Consider the following 20,079-nt stretch of genomic DNA (forward strand, 5'->3'; position numbering starts at 1 on the left):
CAGCAAGTTTAAAGTCAACATTAAATCAAAATGGACAATTCTTGTTCAAATTTATGTGCACTCGGACTCTTTCTTCAAATTTGAATCAAATCTTCCCCTTTGCAACAACATCTCTTCTCTGACAACTGTCACTCGCATGAGATTTTATGCTTATTCAATAAGCTGCTTTACTCCGATATATGTCTTTGGGAGGAAAAAATGGGATTTCCGTATTATGCCTGCTCACATCAAGAACAATGCAACAGAGCCACACAACACACCATACAAGTACAAAATCGACTGAAATTTTGCTTCATTGTTGTGCAAGTTTTTGCAATCCATTGGAATTATTATTATTTTTTATTGAAAGGCTTGTTGCTGCAAGGATGTGTAGCAAACATTCCCTGCATGGTATGAATAGATCATAAGCAATTAATAAAAGACCGAAAGCAACTAATTCCTTTCCCCACTGTTTGTCAACAGGTGGCGCTGATAAAGGCAAACACAGAGAGACACAGGTATCTCCACCGCCACACTGCTCATCTCTCCATATTATATTCTCTCAGTAATAAGTAATACGAAGATTTTTGATGTGTAGATCAGACACATTTGGAACATGCTTATAAGTGTGTGCATTCTTTCTTTTTGTTTTTTGAATTTGTGAATTTAAACATGATGTTTTTGTAGCCAGCTGTGGTGCATCTTCAAGGTCAGGAAACTACTATCCAGGTGAAAGAAGGTAAGAGTTAAATAATGATCTCCCACATACAACTATTCATACGCTTCATAATGCTTATTGATATTGTGTGTTGGAATATCTTTCATTTGTTAAAGGTTGTATAAAGGGCTTAAATATAAGGATGGCCCACTGGCTGTTGTAAATGTTATTTGTAAAAATACCGTATTTTCCAGTCACACTTTGTTTCATAGTTTGGCTGGTCCTGCGACTTATAGTCAAGTGCGACTTATCAAAATTAATTTGACATGAACCAAGAGAAATGAACTAAGAGTAATGAACCAAGAGAAAACATTACCGTCTACAGCCGCGAGAGGGCGCTCTATGCTGCTCACTGCTCCTGTAGTCTACACTGAGCAGTATAGAGCGCCCTCTCTGGGCTGTAGACGGTAATGTTTTCTCTTGGTTCTAAATAAATGTGACTTATAGTCCAGTGCAACTTATATATGTTTTTTTCCTCGTCATGACGTAGTTTTGGACTGATGCGACTTATACTTAGGTGCGACTTATAGTCCAAAAAAATACGGTAAGAACGAACATAAATAAAAATTCACATTTCATGAAGAAAAAATATGCTGGCGTTGCAGTCAGAAGGAAATTAAGACTTTGATTTAACAAGGACACAATTTATCAAAAGGATGAAGGCATTTATAATGTTACAAAATATTTTTATTTCAAATAAATGATTTTTTCCATGCATCACATAATCCTGAAATCTAATATTAAGCAGCACAACAATTTTTAGTGTTTATAATAATAAAGAAATGTTTCTGAAGCATCTAATCAGTATATTAGAATCATTTCAGAATGATTTCTGAAAGATCATGTGCCACTGAAGACTGGAGTGATGGCTGCTGAAAGTTCAGTTTTGCATCACAGGATTAAATTACATTTTAATTATTTAAAATGATCAATGAGAAATCTATAATTTATTGGTGTTAGGGTCAGTGAAAAGTTTGACAAAGCAAAAAAACTTCCTTATGATTGAGCCCTTGTGTGTGTGTGTGTGTGTGTGTGTGTGTGTGTGTGTGTGTGTGTGTGTGTGTGTTTTAACTATGTGTCGCTGCTGTCATAACAGATGATTGAGTATTTACTGGTGTCTGTTTGTGAGATTTGTCAGAAGGTGTGTTGAAAAATTGGAGAATGATCTCAATCCATCAGAGAGTGTTTAAAATGCACTCACGCTCTGGAGAGCTGGAAGTCCTTCTCGACGGAACATATTTTATATATAGTCAGGTAGAAGTGAGTACAGTCCCTGGACTAACTCTACTGCTTATACACAAACAAATACAGTCTACATTTCATACAAATACAAAAAATACATATATATCTTTATTTCTAATATTACCATGATTAAAAAATGACTAACCATTATCCCAATTTGCTTTCCTTTTGTGTCTGTGTGTTGAACAGGTATACTACCTGAACTTCACGGACATAGCGAGTTATGAGGTGATGGTTGATAAGACTCCATTCTTACGCTGCACGCGAAGCATCGAGACCGGCCAGCGCAAGTTCAACACCTGCTACACCGCGGGGGTGTGTTTGTTGCGAGCCCGCCAGAGGATCTCCATCCGCATGGTGTACGAGGACACCTCCATCTCCATGAGCAACCACACCACCTTCCTCGGCAGCATCCGTCTAGGGGACGCCCCTGCTGCCGGACACACCCCTGCCGCCGGACACTCCTGAGCCCGTACAGGTCGACCCGATCAGACACACACATCCCGCTGATGAGCTCACAGACCACACCCACTGAACTCAACTGAGCCAGTATGTGTCATTAGCACCGCCCCAAGGACACAGAGCCACCCATTTATGGACGACCGGGCTCATCTACATATCTGCCGAGCATCAGGCAAATGTGACTGTGTAGCATGACCAACACTGACAAAAAGATCTAATTCTCTCTGAGCACTGAAACAGTCTCCATCATTCCGCAAACACTAGCAGCACAACATTTACCACAAATTATTAAATCAACAGACTGGCTTCCTGGTGAATAACCAAGATGCATTGTGTATCAACCATTCTAGCCATTTGAGTGGATGAGCTCAGCGCCCTACAGCTGCTGCGTGTATGTGGTACCCAGTACACATAGCACAGGGAGGAAATGCACCTGCAATGACTGCAGTGATTGGAACTGTGACCGAAGTGATACTCTATTCATTCAGTGCACAGTTAGCCGCCCGCTCAATCCATAACCGACACACACTTTTATAGATTCAACAACACATAAATAGGGAACCTGTGTACTTTTCTATTAAGCACTGATAATGGCAATGTATAAAACAGAATATCTACAGAATATTTACAAATGCAGTCAAGATACCCATTTTTTATATGAAGTCATGTGATTCTGAAATGTACAGTTTTATTTTTCTTTGCTGTTTACCTGTGGGAAAAACTGAGTGATGACAGTAGTTCAGGCACTGAAACTGATGATAATCCATAATGTTTTTTTAGTGTCCTAAACATCATTCTGAATATGCAATACAATACCATATGCCTCCTGTAGGGGACAGTAGTGCTCCTCTATAGCATATGAAGCACTGAGTCTGCCTGTGTTTGGAATAGAATACTGTTGTACTTTGATTACTTCTGCTACAGTACATAGAATGCATGCTGTACTACTGTGTGTGTGTGTGTGTGTGTGTTTATATACATACACACACACACTACTGTTTATCCCTCTGGTGCTCTTCGGTCACTTTTGAATTTTTTTAAATCACAGCTTCAGCGGAATGGTATGAAACTTGGTGAGTTTTATGGCATTTGGAATGTAAACACACACAAAAATAAGTGGTCGTAAAAAAGTAGTCTCACTTGTGGTCTTTGGTCAAAAATAACTGACCTTAGGAAATGAATGGGAAATCTAAAAAAAAATAAAAAATAAAAATCAAACCTGCCTCAATGCTGAAAATAGTTCACAGCAATGATGGGGTGATAGACTTAAACATCAAGAGTGCAAAACCAACACATCCACTCTGTAACCATAAGCCAAAACAAGTCAGAAAACTGAAATCAGACTAGACCCAGAAGAATAAAGCTCTGATAAAACATTCCTGTTCATTTTTGTTACATTTTTATATAATTTTTATGTTTTGTGTAACAAAATGCTTTCTGTGTTCAGGTTTGACTGTAGTAATAATAATAAAAAAAAACTCATGCTTCAAATCAACATTTCAAACCCTCCAAAAATCTAAACCTTTACAAAAAGTTGTATTTGAAAAGGTCTAAATATATATCTAAACCCACAACTTAATAAAAAAAAGTATTTATGTATTTAAAAACAATTAGCGAATTTATAGGCCTTTTATATAGAACTTGGAATAGTTTTTTTTTTTTTTCTTATTTTACTCCCACCAGCACTAATCTGACTTAATAAATTGGATTTAAAAGGCATTGACTATTTTAACATGAAATACTGCATTAATTGAAAAGTAATATTATTATTTTTTTTCAGTTGAAAGAAATTGATCATAATTATTGCATTAATTAGTACCATGAAATCATCTCAAAATAAAAAAAAATATTATGGAACAAAAATATGTTATATGGATTTTATTGGCGGGGTTACATTTTAGGTGTCCGTCACTTTTGACCATGAAGATCACAAGTGTGGCTCCTAAATGAGGAGCACCAGAGGGTTCAAAGAAGTTTGGGTCAGTAGTATTTTTTTAATTTAAGAACACATTCAATTGGTTAAAAGTTACAGTAAAGACATTTACAGTGTTGCAAAAGATTTCTATTTCAAAAGAATGCTGTTCAGTAGCGTATATGCTGAATACTGTATCCCACAATACAAAATCCCACATATATTCCCATTAATATAAACAATTTTTTTTTTAAATCCTGTAGAACATACAAGAAAACTCTTTAACTAGAATACTACTGAAACATAGCATTTAATAATCTATTCTGTTGCACGTAACGGTTAGAGAACTAGTAGGCAGTATTCAGTATATATTGCACACAGTATACAGTAAGGAATATTCCATTCCAAACACATGAGCCAGTCTTTCACTCCAACACATCCTGATAAAAATCACAGTGTCATGAATCAACCCTGGAGACTTCTCCAGCGCCCAAGTGACAGCTCAGGATTGTGGATCTGAATGGCTTGTAAAGAAAAACTGAATTATGCGAGTGTAGTTTAGTTAATAAGAATCAGATCCTCACAGTGAGAACAAACTGCTTTATTGTGCGTTCAAAGGTCTTGGAATAATAAGAAGCATGGGAATTATCTGGAACCTTGTAAAGAGAGCTGGTAATCTGCCCTCAGGTTTCCTCTGCATGTTCCCTCGGTCTCCACATTGAAATGTAAAAAAAAAAAAACAGGAGAGTCTGAATGTGATTGTGTTCGGATAGATTTGTTGTTTAGAACTATCCCTTTTTCTTCCCTCAAACATCACATCCGACCGACAGCTTGTTTGAGTTTTTTATTCTTGTGTGTGTGTTTGTGTGTGTATGTGTGTGTGTGAGTTTTAGATACGAATGTCTTTGTGGGTAAATGATTTGTATGTAGTCCTGTTTTACTGAAGAAGATTATGTATATTTGTAAACTATACAGGGACTGTATATATATGTACATAAGATATTTTGTTCTTTTGTAAAGTTTTTAATGTCCTATTAAATTGTTTTTGGAAGATTATTTTTGAAGTGTGCTTCAATTCCCAATGAATTATTACATTGAGAACTAAAGTTTTGGGCCAGTTTGGTGTGCAGTGCCACCTAGTGTTCCATTAAAAAAAATGTGTATGTTTTCTAATAACTGTAAACTCATTCATATAATTCAAATATGACCATCAGTATATTGTAGTCATATACAGAGGTGTTTATGGCCTGATTTAATCAGATCTAAAAACTGACTGTATCTGTGAACGTGTGACTAACATGTTGATTCAAACTCTCAGTGGAGAAACCAAATCAGTTTCACGAAGCATATGTCGACTCCATTGCTGTTCCACACTGTCTAGAACAAAAACATCCTTTCTGCCTGTGTGTATTCAGTGTTAAGTGGTCTGGAGGATGGCGTAACGGCTAATAACACCTCACAGTCTCATTCTTTCACAAACATGAAGGACTCGTCACCTGTTTCCACATTCCTCTGTCTACATTGTACACAAACAAATGCAAAAGACAGGATACGCTGTTGGTGCTAAGCTTTTGTCTAAAATCTCAGGACAATTACGTCAAAGGGTACAAAACAGAAAGCAAACTGCTTCAAACAGGTGAACTCTACACAATAGACATCTGCATCTCACACTTCATCATCCGAAGCTCTTTCATGTTTCTGTTAATGCGCAGAACAAGTCCAGTTTTTTACACACTGTACTGGTGCACAGTGAAGAGCCCCTGTAAACAAGAATAAGAATATGATTTGTTATTGCTAACTAGGCCCTCTTCTATGCCTCATGCTAACTTTTTAAACCTCTGTGGAGATGTAGAGGACATACTATTACATTTCTTAAATAATACTAATTATGATAAGGTTGGAAATATTTTAGGCTTCTGTACAACTACCTTAATTTGATTTTGGAGCGAATATCTTCTTCAAACCATATGGTTGTTGGCTCCTCATCACTTTTCGGAAATTGATCAGTTCCACACCTAATTGAATTGATCTCTTCAATATGGCTTTCTTAAGTTTGCATTCTAGTCCAAGAGCTTGTTTGTCAATGTGAGTTTTATGTTGTAAGTGTAACTTGTGACATATAAATGTAGTAGCCCACACTTTACTGAAATTTTGGGATTACAAAAGGTCAACTAAAGTTCAAATTTAAATTAAAGACTCAATATTCTGCTCCCAGTCTCTCTTTAAAAAGTACAGAGCATTGCACTACAGCGAAGGAAAATACAGTTTCGTTTCATTTACGATTCATTATAAAACATGCTGTAACCTAAGATTACTAATTTGGTTTATTTATTGATACGATTACATTGATGTCGCTTATTTACAGCACACAATGCTCGATGATTAGGCCTCCGATTATGGCAGGATTTGTTGATCGGATTAGCAGCCCCGTGAGGCATTTGTGTTATTCTCTCTCCATTAAAAAAAAGGAGAACTGGTTTGTTTGATCTTAATCCCGACTAATTCACGCACTCGCATGCACATCAATCAAAATTCCAGTTTGCAGTTTCGGTGGCTGATGATGGCCCATTGCTAGTCTATTCGTGATTCTGGTCTGTCTCGACACATTTCAGAGGGTTAAGTATTCAAGGACGAGTCGAATCAAAGAGCTACTTTTCTCACCTTTCCGTGGAGTGGCCGAGCTGCCCCCTCGCAAATGTGAGGGATATGTTATTTCGGATTGTGAGTATGCCCGCTCTGGAACCTGTGGATATTCACACCTATGTGATGATCAGACTAGAGTGATTAGCGCCGCCATTCACATGCTCCAGGCTGCATTCTTGAATCCGCCTCTGAGGCACATTATGCTCAACTGAATAAGCATCTACTGATCATACGAGTAAAATAGATTTGTGTTTATTAAACAGTTGTACTGCACGGATGCTATTTATCGCTCGTATATATGTTTATTTCAATAGTAAAAAATGGAATCGGATATTTTTTGGGAAAAAAATTATAAGTTGGGCTCGTCCGGGATTTGAACCCGGGACCTCTCGCACCCTAAGCGAGAATCATACCCCTAGACCAACGAGCCGCGATGAAGATGCGTGGCTGGAAAGCACATATTTAATGGATACCACCGACGATACCAATTCAATTATCTTAATTATTATATTTTAGATTAGTTAACTTTCTTTTATAACTGGACTGTTCTCTAAGTGAGGCAGATTTCAAGCGGATCAACAATGTACAATTCTGCTTTTCTTAATCCTGAAGAACCCATAAATGAGACTTTGATAACAAGTTACTGTAGTAACGTTACTGGGAAATTTAGTTTGGAATAAAATAGAATATGGATCATTGACGTCTAATGACTCCGGCGACTTTTGCCCGGTTACAGTGACCTACTGCTGTTTGTGCTTGTAAGGCTTGAGGAACGAGAAATCCGGCTTATCTGAAGGAAAAAGCCGAGTCAAACAGATTTTAATGTAAATGAACGGGTCGTTGATCCCGTTTGGACAGAAATCTTCAAAAGATTAAAACCCAATTGTTTCCATTGGGAAGGCGCACACCCTGTAAAGCAGATTACAGATGAGTCTGTTACTAATGTTTTTTTTTACCTCAACCTCGACAAATCGGTTAAAAATCTGTTTGCTCACCAGGCTACATGCACAAAGGAAAATAACAACAAACCGTTAAATCTCCGATGATAATTAATATAAAAACAGCGTTTGCTCGGTCGACTGGCAAGACATTAAATCAGTTTGATCTGCTTGATAACTAACGTTAACACTTGAGCTTTGATAAACACTACTTTAATTCGGCTGAGATTTGGCGTATGCTGTTTGTTTGACTAGTGTGACCATACTATGTGGTTCATTTTATTCCTTCTCAGTATTTTACCTCCTGTAAACTGACTGTAGTGGGAAATCTCTCCGCGCGCTTCTTGAATATGAATCTTGCGACCCGCCCACGTGCAGAGGGGCGGGTCGAGCCCCATAGCCAAACTATGAAAGAGAGAGAGCTTCACTTTGACTCGGACACATTCAGCGAAGGTAGTTCGGTGTGCATCTTGACCACTGGGAAAGAACAAAACCGGACTTCACTAGGATTTCTAAACAACAGAAGAGCAAAATGAAAGCATGCTGGAATTTTCTTCTATTATTCGTCATGTTGGACGTGATTTATCCTTGCACAGGAATATCATGGCTGTAAGTATATTTATTCGTTAAACGACATGCAGTGTTGGACCATGGAGTGAATTAAGTGATAATCACCAAAAAAGAAAGGACTAGAAAAAAAATAACACGTATTATTCCAACTCTACTCTATTCTGCTGTTTCAGAAAGACTGTCGCAATGATTCGAGAACCGAGTAATCCGATTCGAGAATGAATCAGTCAAATGGGTTTATGAACCAATTCACTTAGGTGCACTGAAAAGTTAGTTTTAAATCCAATGGCATATGATTGCAACATATTATTTTCACTGTTTCTGTAGTTTTTGTCGATTACCTTGTTGAAAGCCTATGTTAGAAATTGGGCATTATACAATTAAAATAAATTAGTTGTATGTTTTGGATATTTACGCAGACTTGTGTGTTTTCAGCGGTTTAACCGTAAACGGCAGCTCGGTGGGGTGGAATCAGACGCATCACTGTAAACTGCTAGATGGACTCGTGCCAGATCAGCTGCAGCTCTGCAGACGGAACCTCGAGCTCATGCACAGCATCGTGCACGCGGCCAGGCTCACCAAGAGCGCGTGCAAGAGCTCCTTCAGCGACATGCGCTGGAATTGCTCCTCCATCGAGAGCGCGCCTCACTTCACCCCGGACCTGGCTAAAGGTGATACATACAGTACATGGACAGGCTGTCCTTGTATAACATGTTGTCAGATGTCAGTAAATAAACATTTATTCAAATAATTATGTTTTGGAATCGTTCACGAACAGCATTGTACTGACCAACAGTCATACTACTTTTTAGATATACACTATATTGCCAAAAAAGTATTGGGACACCACCTTAGTCTTTTATTGTACAGGTTTTACTACTTTAGTCATTTCCACGAGTACAAACCTTAATGTTTAAGCATATTATGATATTCTAGGGAATTGAGTGCTTCCAATTTTATAGTGACAGTTTAGAAAGGACAATTTTCTATTCTAATATGACAGTGCGTGTGTGTAAGGCAAGGTTAAAAAATAAATGATTGATTCAGTCAGTGTGGAAGAACTTGACTGGTCTTAACAGCCATTTTAGACACTTCCAAAACTTCAAAAACAGAGATTGAAATACAATTTTTAATACATGAAGTTTTGGAAGTGACTTTTTCTGTTCTAAAGAAGGGGACGTTGCAATACTTGTGTCTATATAGTGTATGTACAAGTCACTGGTGTTTGGTGATGAGTTTTTGGCTCAAGGTCAGTATTTAAAGTAACACCAGATTTGTTTAACTGGGATTAGCTTGGCTTTCTGCAGACCAGTCAAGTTCTTCCACACTGACTGAATCAATCATTTATTTTTTTAACCTTCCCTTGCATGCACTGTCATATTAGAATAGAAAATGGTCCTGTCCAAATGGTTGCTATAAAATTAGAAGCACACAATTCCCTAGAATATAATTTTATGCTTAAACATTAAGATTTGTACTCATGGAAAATACTAAAGTGGTCAAACCTATTCTTTCAAGGGGGTGTCCCAGTACTTTTGGAAATATCAGCTATGTAAAAAAATTCACATTCACTATTTCATAATATAAATTCGCAAACTCCACACAAATGTACTGAGTTCAGGTTGCTAGTGTTTGCATAGGTGATCTAACAGTGGCTTCTCTGTGCAGGGACCCGCGAGGCAGCGTTTGTGTTCTCTCTGGCCGCTGCAGTGGTCAGTCATGCCATCGCCCGTGCCTGTGCTTCCGGAGAGCTCCCCAGCTGTTCCTGTGCGCCAGCGCCCTCAGAGCAGGCGGCCCCAGACTTCCGCTGGGGTGGCTGCGGCGATAATGTTCGCTACGGCCTGCAGATGGGTTCGGCTTTCTCAGACGCACTCATGAGGAACCGCCGCTCAGGACCACAGGCCTTCAGACTCATGCAGCTTCACAACAATGCGGTGGGAAGACAGGTAAGATCAACCGCATGCTCCATTTCCACCAAAGACTGACTTCATTTATAAATGAAATTGATGCACTCATCTGTGAACAGAACACGCATTTTCTTTGATGCAACTCATTTCATTCATGTGTTTTGTTGTTTTTGCATAGGCACTCGTGGATGCTCTAGAGATGAAATGCAAATGCCACGGTGTTTCTGGCTCCTGCTCTGTGAAGACCTGCTGGAAGGGCCTTCAAGACATCAACAGCATCTCAGCCGACCTCAAGTCTAAATACCTGTCGGCCATCAAGGTCATTCCACGCCAAATTGGCACCCGCCGACAGCTAGTCCCCCGTGAGATGGAGGTCAGGCCGGTCGGAGAGACTGAACTTGTTTATCTGGTCAGCTCTCCTGATTACTGCTCACAGAACGCCAAGCAGGGGTCATTCGGAACCACAGACAGGTGAGATATGAATCCACGGTCAGGATTATTGATTACTGATGAGTTGAGAAAGAGCAATCAGTTCTCAGTCACTGTAATGAATGAGGGAAGATCACTGATCTGACAAATGGGACAGAGCACAAAGAAAACGTACAATTGGTTAAACATTATCACACACACAAAGACACAAATACTGATTCTCACAATGCAAACAGGCTATTTGCCAGTGTTAAAATACATTATGTATGAATATTTTTCTCTGTATTGTTTCTGTAGGCAGTGTAACAAGACTGCGACCGGCAGTGAGAGCTGTGGACTCATGTGTTGTGGACGAGGGTATAATGCCTACACGGAGGTGCTGGTGGAGCGCTGCCAGTGTAAATATCACTGGTGCTGTTACGTGTCCTGCAAAACCTGCCATCGCACTATTGAGAGATACGTCTGCAAGTGAAAGCCACCCTTATGGACTGTCTTCATTGACAGATTGAAGGAGGCAGGGTGCAGTGCTGGATGAATGTGCATGATCTTTTTAGAGCCATAAGTGAGTGGATAATCCTCTCGGAGGGCTGTAAGGATGGCGTGAAAGTGGAGAAAGAAGAGCCGGAGTTGAGGAATATGGGATGGTGAAAGACTTAATGAATGACTGTAAACAAAGAACCCTGCAGTGAGGCCCTCAAGGCACCCCGCAGAAAAGCAGAGTGATAAGTAGTGGCTGCTCACAGCAAAACTCACACTCTGGCACAGAGAAAGAGACTTGGGGGGGAGGGGAGGACTGTGCTGGTGAAAAGTAATACTTTACATATTACAGATCTATTCAGATCTGTTTTGGGGCCAGTTGCAATAAAAGGTTTAGACTTACAAGTTAGTCAACTAATTTTTTAGCTAAGACTGGTCTTTATTTGTTTTGTTTTGCATAAACTTGTACTTAAGACACTACAGAGGCTAAGTTTATGCAGCTGGCCCTTGGTCAGATCAATTTCATAGGTTCCACAGAAGCAAAAGATGGAAATCTAACCTGTTTGGTTTGGTTGACTTCAGAAGTTCTATGCACTGAGTTTTGATTATGAAGGATTTGATGAAATCATTGTATTCCATTGTATTCATGAAAAGAAGGATGAAGGCCATGCATTTCACCTTGGGAAATTTGTACATTTTCTGTAAAAATGAAAATTTGTATTTATTTTATTAAAATATTTAATTTGAAAGAGTCTAATTTTGTCATTTTTCATTATGTAAGAGTTAAAGGGATAGCTGGTCCAAAAATTGGTGTTCCAAACCTTTATGACTTTTTTCTTCTGCAGAACATATCAAAAATATATTTTGAAGAATGTCGGTAGCCAAACGGTATTGGCAACCCTTGACTTACACTGTATAGACAAGAAGCACAGATACATTTCTCAAAATATCTTACTTTATGTTATATTAGGTCATATGGGTTTGGAATAACATGACTGTGAGTACATGATGACAGAATTTTTTTTTTTTTTTTTTTTTTTTTTTTTTGGTGAAGTATTGCTTGCAGTCAGTCTAAAGCAGTTTTGAAGCTTTATGTTGGTCAGAATCTGATCAGCATTTTATAGCAGTTCTGTATGTGAACATGAGCAACATTCTAACACATCAAAGACATTTTCAGGATATCAGTGCTATAGAGAGATTTAAAGCCCAGATAGCAAGAATTCAACAGAAGCAAAAGAGACAGAGGGTTAACCATAGACTGTATGGGGTTAACCTGTTTTGCAGTTCCATTTGTCCTTTGATTTGGCTGATTTTTATCTCTGCATTGTTACAGAAAGACAAAGGCACACACAGACCTCTGGGCTCTTTGCAGAAACAGGCTGAGCCTTGGAGGGGGTTTAACTTTGCTCAACAGCTTAAAGTCAAGGGCCCTCAAATGCTTGTTGATTTAAAAAATACACTGGCAGAGAAGAATGTTGGGTGATGCTGCTAAAATATTAGCAGTTATTTTTTCTTTACAAAAGTTCATCTTTTGGATATAATCAGTCACAGGAAGTAATAGATAGACAGTAGAAAGGTGTTTGAGATGCATTTGACATCTCAAGGATTAAGGAGTGTAATGCCATTTCTTTCTCTGTCTAAAAATACTGATCCGTTTTTCCGACATGAGATTATTCTCTCTTCTTTTGCTGTTGACTGCACACGGTGTCAATCTCTGGAATGCGGCTCCTCATTTAACCTGGTCCTGTGTATTGTTTACTAGGAGTATAACACAACACACCAACACCATGAGTATTTACACACACAGTCTGAGGAAGAGTTTAATAGCTTGACTGTTTGCTGAGTGATTCTTTGTGAAAACAGATGCAGGACAATCCCAACGATCTGTGCTGACAGACTCCAAACCTCTTTTTTAAGCACTTTTTTTTTTCCGTCACAGTGGGATCTTCACATTAACTTTTGAGTTATTTCATGCTTTTCGCTATGTTATACTGAACTAGGCCACAAACTTTGGATTTTTTAGGTTTAATTCAAAGGTTTAATCCCTTTGTTAAACACTTATTTTCATATAGCAGGAACATCTAGTCCATTTGCTATCTGAGGTTTCCATTTGAACCATAAATTTGAGTGTGTGTGTGTCACCTGTTCTGCCCCCCATATTGCAAATGACAAAGCAAAGGGCACAAAAGGCTACAAATCTCACAACATAGCTGGACACACACACACACATACTGAGAATAGATCTGCAAGTGACTCCAAATATGTGAAGAATCAACAGTATGGCATGACAAAAATAGAACCTAAAAAATTATTTTGAGCTACCAACATGTTGGAAAACTGGGTGGAAATGTTCAGATGCATGCTGTTTTCAGTTCTTTTCAGCTCATGGGTTCTCCTGGTGTTTATTTGAATGTGGTTTGTCTATGTCGGCTGTTATTCTATAGGGTGACAGTTGATGTATGTCGTATGTTCCAAGGGTAGAGATCAGGGTTAAAGGTCATGCCTGGGTTAGGGTTAGTCCTCTACTATGAGGGGAATTTTCTTTTTGTGGTCAGAAAGACAAAATAACCTCAAAGCCCATTAAAATGATTAAAAAATTGCATCTTAAACAGACATGATCTCACACCTGTTCGACGGCCTGTAGCTGCAGACAGAAACTCAAATGTGTGGTTAACCATCAGATTAAGAAAAGTCTGGATTTGGATCAGTGAGCTGAATAAACACATTTAATTAAGCTTAGAGAGGGTTCTCATCTATCACAGTAACAGCTCTAATGTGTCATGGTTTCTCAACAGCTAATCATGCCAGAGGTTCAGCGATATAACACCATGGGAAAATGAGTTGAGTTTCCACTTTGTCCTAACAAAGGCTAAGTCTTCGATGGTAAAACAGCCCTGGAATATGTTACTTTATGAAGTTTATTTGACCTACACATTATGAATGGCTCTGTTAAACACTCCCAGGCTCCTTTATTGCAGGCAAAATCATTAATATCAGCCAAATGTGCTAAGTTGCCTTCATACACTTACACAAACAAATAATCCAGCATCCAGTGATGCATGAAGTGACAGAGACCTGAGAGACAAATGGTTTCTGCATGCTAATGTTGTCACAGATATGTGTTTGTACAGGGTGTAAAGCTTTTTAAAATGAAAACTGAGCAGACCTGTGGGAGATATGTTTTTTTTAAGGTTCTTGCTTTTCCTACTTAGAATTTTTAAAGACATGGTTCAGAATGGTCCTGTTGACAGAAAAAAAGCAGGAGTTTTGCATTCCGAGAGGCAAAGCTTTCTCTGAATATTTTCACTGTGTTAAGCCATTTGATAAAATTAAAAAGGCAAAAATATATATGCCTAGTAAAGGAACTCATTCCGTGTCAGCATATACTGTCCAGGGTAAGACAAGCGACAGAAATTAGGATGGGAAAGTAAGTTTTACATAGTAAAAATGATAATTTTGTAATATAATATGACTTTATATTTGTTTTAGATATTTTGATATTTGGGACAATTTCCAAATATTTATTGCTTGTTTTAAACAAAATTATACATATAAAAAACATTGACTGCTAAGCATAGGCTGCTCTGGGATTTAAAATATTTGTAAATACACATTTTACATTAATATTTGCTATCATAAGAGCAGGATAGTACACTGGTATACTCATGAACACACCTTCAGGTGAGGGCTGTAGTTTTGTTTATTTTATTTTTTTTCATTTACAATTATTTGTTTATTTCATTGTTACAAATTATTATGATAAATCATTTTTAATGATTGTCAAAATTAATGATGAAATGTTTTATTTCCAAGGTTTTCAAAAGTGGACATTATTTGAGTTATAGTTACATATTACTATTTTCCTTCATTACTTAAAATGAAAAAAAAAAAGATTATTTTGGATTATTTATATTTTGGTGTATTCATTGCAGTACATTTTTAGGAGTAATGTTAATTAAGAGCAATGCTTGTACACTTTGCCAAAAATATCTTAGAAACATCTTTTTCTGCAACTGTAATTTTGTTAAAGACCTTGTGACACAATTTATGAGTAGGAGTTTGTTACAAAAATAGCACATTGTTCTGTTTGGTGGTTTTATGAAAAACAGAGATTGATTTTTAAATATTTAGATTATAGGTTTACTTACTTATAGGTTTATTTACATCAAGTTTTGTGACAAAACTCTTTAAATTACTTGCATATAAATTTGAATTGTTGCATACTTTATATAATAATTTTCTTTTATATAGGCTATTTCATTATTTATTATTTGTAAGTTTGTTAGTTCTTGGTTTGTTTTACCTACTTCACCCAAAATGAAAATGAGACTGTTTTAAAAACCCATGGGTCTCTCTACAGGAGGCCTTTATTCACCCCCAGAGCTGTGTGCAGGAGGTTTTGTTATGGATGCGCGCCTTTATTTGAGGCCTTGTGAACTGTTCAACTGTAACACCTGCTGACTGCAATGATAGAATGTGGAACAGCCAGGAAGGTTTTTAATATGACTCCGAGCGGATTCGTTTGAAAGAAGAAGGTCATATAACGTTACACCGTTATGCTTTGATGGTGAGTGAAGCCAATTTTCATTTTTGGGTGAACTTACACTTTATACTTTAAATGAGGATTAAAATGCCTACATGTCATACTGACTCTGTTGACATCTACAGTGAGACGCCAGAACTGCAAGAAAGAGAACCGACCGGAAGCAAAGAACCGGAACAAACGGAAGCCGAGGCGGACAAATACGCTTTGAGAAATGGCGGCCGCTGAAGATGCTAACAGTAAACAAGACCCCAGTGGTTCAGAGGCTCCGAAACTGTCGGATTTACTGGACCGGGGCTGGAAGCTGTTTGAAGAGGTGGACACAACAAACGAGCCGAGCAGCTCCACCGCAGTGCAGGTGAAAGTGAAGCGTGCTATCATGCAGCTGGAGGAGGCGACGAGGATGGTCAATCAGCTGGTCCTGTTCAGGTTAGAGGAACATACACATACACGCACACAGGCTAAAAACCCGACTGTAAACGAGGCAACAGATTAAATCACTTCTGTTATTATCAACGTTAGCTGTCAAAGGACCGCGAGCGATGATAGCGAGAACTTTGTTTTATATAGTCACTAGTTGCCAATTAAAACAGTCAATGCATTATGCTTTTACAGTGCAGTAATGTACACTAAAGGCCTTTTTTTTCCTACAAGGTGTATGCATTGTTACTCAATTATTACAGTTATATAGAGTATTTTTTGGCTGTACAGATTTAGACAGATATAGAATAGAATATTACAGGAATACATAATTTTTAATACATAATTTTTTCAGCATCTATAATGTATTTTGTGTGTATTTTGCCTTGTGCTGTTTAAATAATAAACTGACAATTAAACTAACATTACAATTATACATACTGTGCAACAATATATTTGAATGTGGGAAGCACATTTTGCAAATTTTTTTATTTTTATTATTATAATAATCCAATGAGTCACATGATCATTACAAAACACCTACTAAGTTAAACTCACAGGAGTACGTACTTATTAATTCCCCCTTTTTTTTTTCCATAGTCATAATGAGGCATTGGAGGAAATCTCCACAGCTGACCTGAAGTATTTGTTGTTGCCGGCTCTTCTGGGAGCCCTCACCATGAAACAAGTGAACCCCAGCAAGCGTCTGGAGTACGTGCAGGCGGCCCGCGTCTACTTCATGGACTTCCTCCAGAGGTGCAAGGACTATGATGTGTGTAGTTTTCAGCTGCCCAAATCCAGCGAGAACACAGCAGACACTCCTCCTGAGGAGCAGACCAATCCAGCAGTCCTGATGCCAGTCTCACAGCCAGACCTCATCGCAATGGCAACACAAAGACAAGCCAAAATAGAGAGGTGGGTTGGTACTGAAAAACATGCTGTTATGGTATATATACGCTGGGGTAAGATTTTTAAAGATGCTTTTAAATTAAGTCTCTTATGCTCACCAAGGCTGCATTTATTTGATCAAAAAATACAGTAAAAACTGACGATTGTGAAATACATTACAATTTCAATTAACTGTTTAATGTTTTAATAATCTGTTTCTCATGAAATATTTTGTATTGTAATATATGCTGTTTTGGTGCTCAGGAAACATTTCTTTGTATTAATAATTTTGTGATTCTTATATTTTCTTGGAAACTGATACATTTTTTTGTTCATGATTCTGATGAATAGCAGAAAGTTCAAAAGAACAGCATTTATTTGAAATGGGCATTTTTTTCACATTCTAAATGTTTTTTTTTTTATCAGTTTAAACTGTTCTTTTTGACACATTTGAATGATAGTGTATATGTAATATTTGTACATGGTTTGTGTCTTTTCCATCAGTTGTGCCAATGTTTGTGTAACGTTCATGTGTGGCATATTTACTCTGTAAGTTGTTTCCAGGTTTATGCAGCGTAAGGAGACCGAAGCCAAGCTGAGTGAGATCAGAGGGCTGGTTGAATCTGGTTTAGCCGATGAAGAGGTGGTGAGAGAGTTTTACCTGCTGCATGTACGCAGGTGGATCACACTAGCAATTGAGGAGATCGACTCTATTAACCAGGAGATGGAGATTCTGAAACGAATGGAGCTTTTTAAGCAGGTGTTTGATTGCCACATGAATTGTGTGTGTGTGTGTGTAAATGATGATCTTTCGCTCTACCAACCTATGATTTACTGCAAAAAATATATATTAATCAGTGTTGGGGAGTAACTAGTTACATGTTATGGAATTAAGTAATTTAATTTAATAAATAAATGTGCTTATACTTGTTTAGTGTTACTTGCATGTAATTATGCATCATTTATTGTTGTTATAATAGTAAGTACATGTAATGTGTAACCAAAAGGTGGTTAAACTATTTTTCAGACTATAAGTCGCACCTGAGTATAAGTCGCATCAGTCCAAAAATACGTCATGATGAGGAAAAAACATATATAAGTCGCATTTATTTAGAACCAAGAACGAAGAGAAAACATTACCGTCTACAGCCACGAGAGGGCGCTCTATGTCTTCAGTGTAGACTACAGGAGTAATGAGCAGCATAGAGTGCCCTCTCGCGGCTGTAGACAGTAATGTTTTCTCTTGGTTCATTTCTCTCGGTTCATGTCAAATTAATTTTGATAAATAAGTTGCATCTGACTATAAGTCGCAGGACCAGCCAAACTATGGAAAAAAGTGCGACTTATAGTCCGGAAAATACGGTAATAGAAATAGACACATGACTTATTACATTTTAAATAGAGTAACTTGTAATCTGTACTGTTACATTTCCAAAGTAACTTTTCCAACACTGATCAAAATTTTATATTTAAATTGATTGATATCCTTATTAATAATTGTTTGTTTCTGTAGAGCGCTCCCCAGTCATCTCCACCTAAAAGACCACCCATGAAGCCTTTTATCTTGACTAAGGATGCTGTGCAGGCAAAGTACGTGTGCATATGGAGTGTGTCTGTGAAGTGCAGTGCTGCAGTATTAGTTTGTGTGATTTCTTTTATTTTGACGTTTTGCAGAGTGTTTGGTGCAGGGTATCCCAGTCTTCCCACCATGACAGTGGATGATTGGTATGATCAGCACCGGCGGCGAGGATGTTTACCTGACCAGGGCATACCACGCAGTGCAGGTGCTTACATACATATCGGGTGCTTTTGCAGAACATAGATTATGTTTAGAATGTATTAACGGATGATTAAATGATTTTGTTCTGCAGTCTTACTTTTAGTTATCTCAGTATAAGCTCAGATCATCATGTGGCTCTGTCTTTCCTCCTCAGCAGATGTTGATGTAGAGGAAGATGAGAGAGCGGAAAGAGAGAGGAAGGAAGAGAACGATGATGAAGAGGCTCTGCAAAAGGCACGTGACTGGGACGACTGGAAGGACACACACCGGAGAGGATATGGCAACCGCAAAAACATGGGCTGAGCCGATTCCACACACTCACATATAAATGCACGCATCCCTTCATTTCCCTCCAAAAAACCTCCCAATGCTGCCAATATGTGACATGGACACAGCTGAGAGTGGCACTGTAGTGGTTAGTTAAGGTGGTTCCTTTTTTTTTCTTCTAAACCGAGTTTGCGTATTTGACATTTTTTTCCATGTCTCTATATAAATCTTGGCGAGCTTAAATGAGACCTTAAACCCCTGAGCATCTGTGGAGACGGATGTTTGGGCGTCACCCTTTCCTACACGATTAAAAGTTTGCCTTTTCATGGATGTTGTTTTGAGTGCAGCATTTCTACAGAAGTGTTCCTGTACTGTCAGCTTTTAGAGTCAAAATCAGTTGACTCAGAAGGACCTTGTCATCCACATAATTACAATTTATGTGCTGTTTGATTTGAAGCCGGTTAAGACTGCATGTTTGTTCAGTATTAGCCGATATTGCTAGGCCTCGTTGTCTGTTTCAGAGGAGATGTTTAAGACGGTTCTGCAAGAGTATTTAGAACCAATATCAGAACTTGCATGGATCTGAGACTGTGGTTCAGAACTGCTGAAGAAACCGTGTGGGATGTCGAAACAAACTGTCTAAACTGCCTTTTTATTCTGAAATGTATTTATTATCTGCCACCATTGCTTTTCTCTTTGTGAGGTCAACTTTCAGTTCTTCAGTAAACATTAAGTAAAATAACCTATCGGAAGCCTATTTATTGTTTCAAGCAACCTGAGGTCTGTAGTAATAATGCTTGCTCTGTGATTTAATACGAAACATTTAATATTATCAGCATAACAATTTGAGAGCCATTGAATTGAAAAATGAACATGCATGTATGATTATTCGGTGTGTCCTTGT

At 38.0% G+C, this 20,079-nt stretch overlaps 3 protein-coding genes and 1 non-coding gene across 7 annotated transcripts in view; 3 read left to right on the forward strand and 1 right to left on the reverse strand.

Annotated features, from left to right (window-relative positions):
• Positions 1–5,363, forward strand: part of eda (ectodysplasin A) — a 35,847-nt gene extending 30,484 nt beyond the window's left edge. Inside the window, exons 5-8 of one of the 3 annotated variants that reach the window (XM_026211986.1) lie at positions 463–497; positions 667–718; positions 1,827–1,951; positions 2,129–5,363. In XM_026211986.1, coding sequence (XP_026067771.1) covers positions 463–497; positions 667–718; positions 1,827–1,951; positions 2,129–2,407 — 491 coding nt within the window. In that variant the 3' untranslated portion in view covers positions 2,408–5,363. Of the gene's footprint in view, positions 1–462; positions 498–666; positions 719–1,826; positions 1,958–2,128 lie in introns of all 3 variants that reach the window. The other 2 variants (XM_026211985.1, XM_026211987.1) reach the window with 2 other exon arrangements.
• Positions 5,364–7,314: 1,951 nt separating this feature from the next.
• trnap-agg (transfer RNA proline (anticodon AGG)) lies at positions 7,315–7,386 on the reverse strand. Its single transcript has one exon. It is a non-coding gene; the product is annotated as a tRNA-Pro (tRNA).
• Positions 7,387–8,313: 927 nt separating this feature from the next.
• On the forward strand, positions 8,314–12,034 carry LOC113049554 (protein Wnt-11). Its single transcript, XM_026211988.1, has 5 exons — positions 8,314–8,503; positions 8,900–9,135; positions 10,133–10,410; positions 10,550–10,842; positions 11,098–12,034. Exons 1-5 carry the CDS (start codon positions 8,427–8,429, stop codon positions 11,270–11,272), a joined length of 1,059 nt encoding a protein of 352 aa, XP_026067773.1. The 5' UTR covers positions 8,314–8,426; the 3' UTR covers positions 11,273–12,034.
• A 3,911-nt stretch (positions 12,035–15,945) lies between these two features.
• On the forward strand, positions 15,946–19,921 carry igbp1 (immunoglobulin (CD79A) binding protein 1). Of its 2 annotated transcripts, none has more exons than XM_026211989.1 (6): positions 15,946–16,249; positions 16,841–17,155; positions 17,693–17,888; positions 18,642–18,718; positions 18,803–18,912; positions 19,063–19,921. In XM_026211989.1, exons 1-6 carry the CDS (start codon positions 16,035–16,037, stop codon positions 19,209–19,211), a joined length of 1,062 nt encoding a protein of 353 aa, XP_026067774.1. In that variant the 5' UTR covers positions 15,946–16,034; the 3' UTR covers positions 19,212–19,921. The 2 variants fall into 2 exon arrangements, with proteins under 2 accessions (XP_026067774.1, XP_026067775.1); XM_026211990.1 differs by having other exon boundaries at positions 15,950–16,249; positions 19,066–19,921.
• The last annotated feature ends 158 nt before the right edge of the window (positions 19,922–20,079 follow it).

This window comes from Carassius auratus, chromosome 30 (genome assembly GCF_003368295.1).
Source record: "Carassius auratus strain Wakin chromosome 30, ASM336829v1, whole genome shotgun sequence".
NCBI classification, from domain to species: Eukaryota; Metazoa; Chordata; class Actinopteri; order Cypriniformes; family Cyprinidae; genus Carassius; species Carassius auratus.

Bases quoted from the DNA above. Each gene is read 5' to 3' on its own strand.
- LOC113049554 (XM_026211988.1), top strand. From the start codon at position 8,427: ATGAAAGCATGCTGGAATTTTCTTCTATTATTCGTCATGTTGGACGTG. The intron at 8,504-8,899 runs GTAAGTATATTT...GTGTGTTTTCAG, and splicing joins TGCACAGGAATATCATGGCT to CGGTTTAACCGTAAACGGCA. The intron at 9,136-10,132 runs GTGATACATACA...TTCTCTGTGCAG, and splicing joins CACCCCGGACCTGGCTAAAG to GGACCCGCGAGGCAGCGTTT.
- igbp1 (XM_026211989.1), top strand. From the start codon at position 16,035: ATGGCGGCCGCTGAAGATGCTAACAGTAAACAAGACCCCAGTGGTTCA. The intron at 17,889-18,641 runs GTGTTTGATTGC...TTGTTTCTGTAG, and splicing joins GAATGGAGCTTTTTAAGCAG to AGCGCTCCCCAGTCATCTCC. The intron at 18,719-18,802 runs GTACGTGTGCAT...GACGTTTTGCAG, and splicing joins AAGGATGCTGTGCAGGCAAA to AGTGTTTGGTGCAGGGTATC.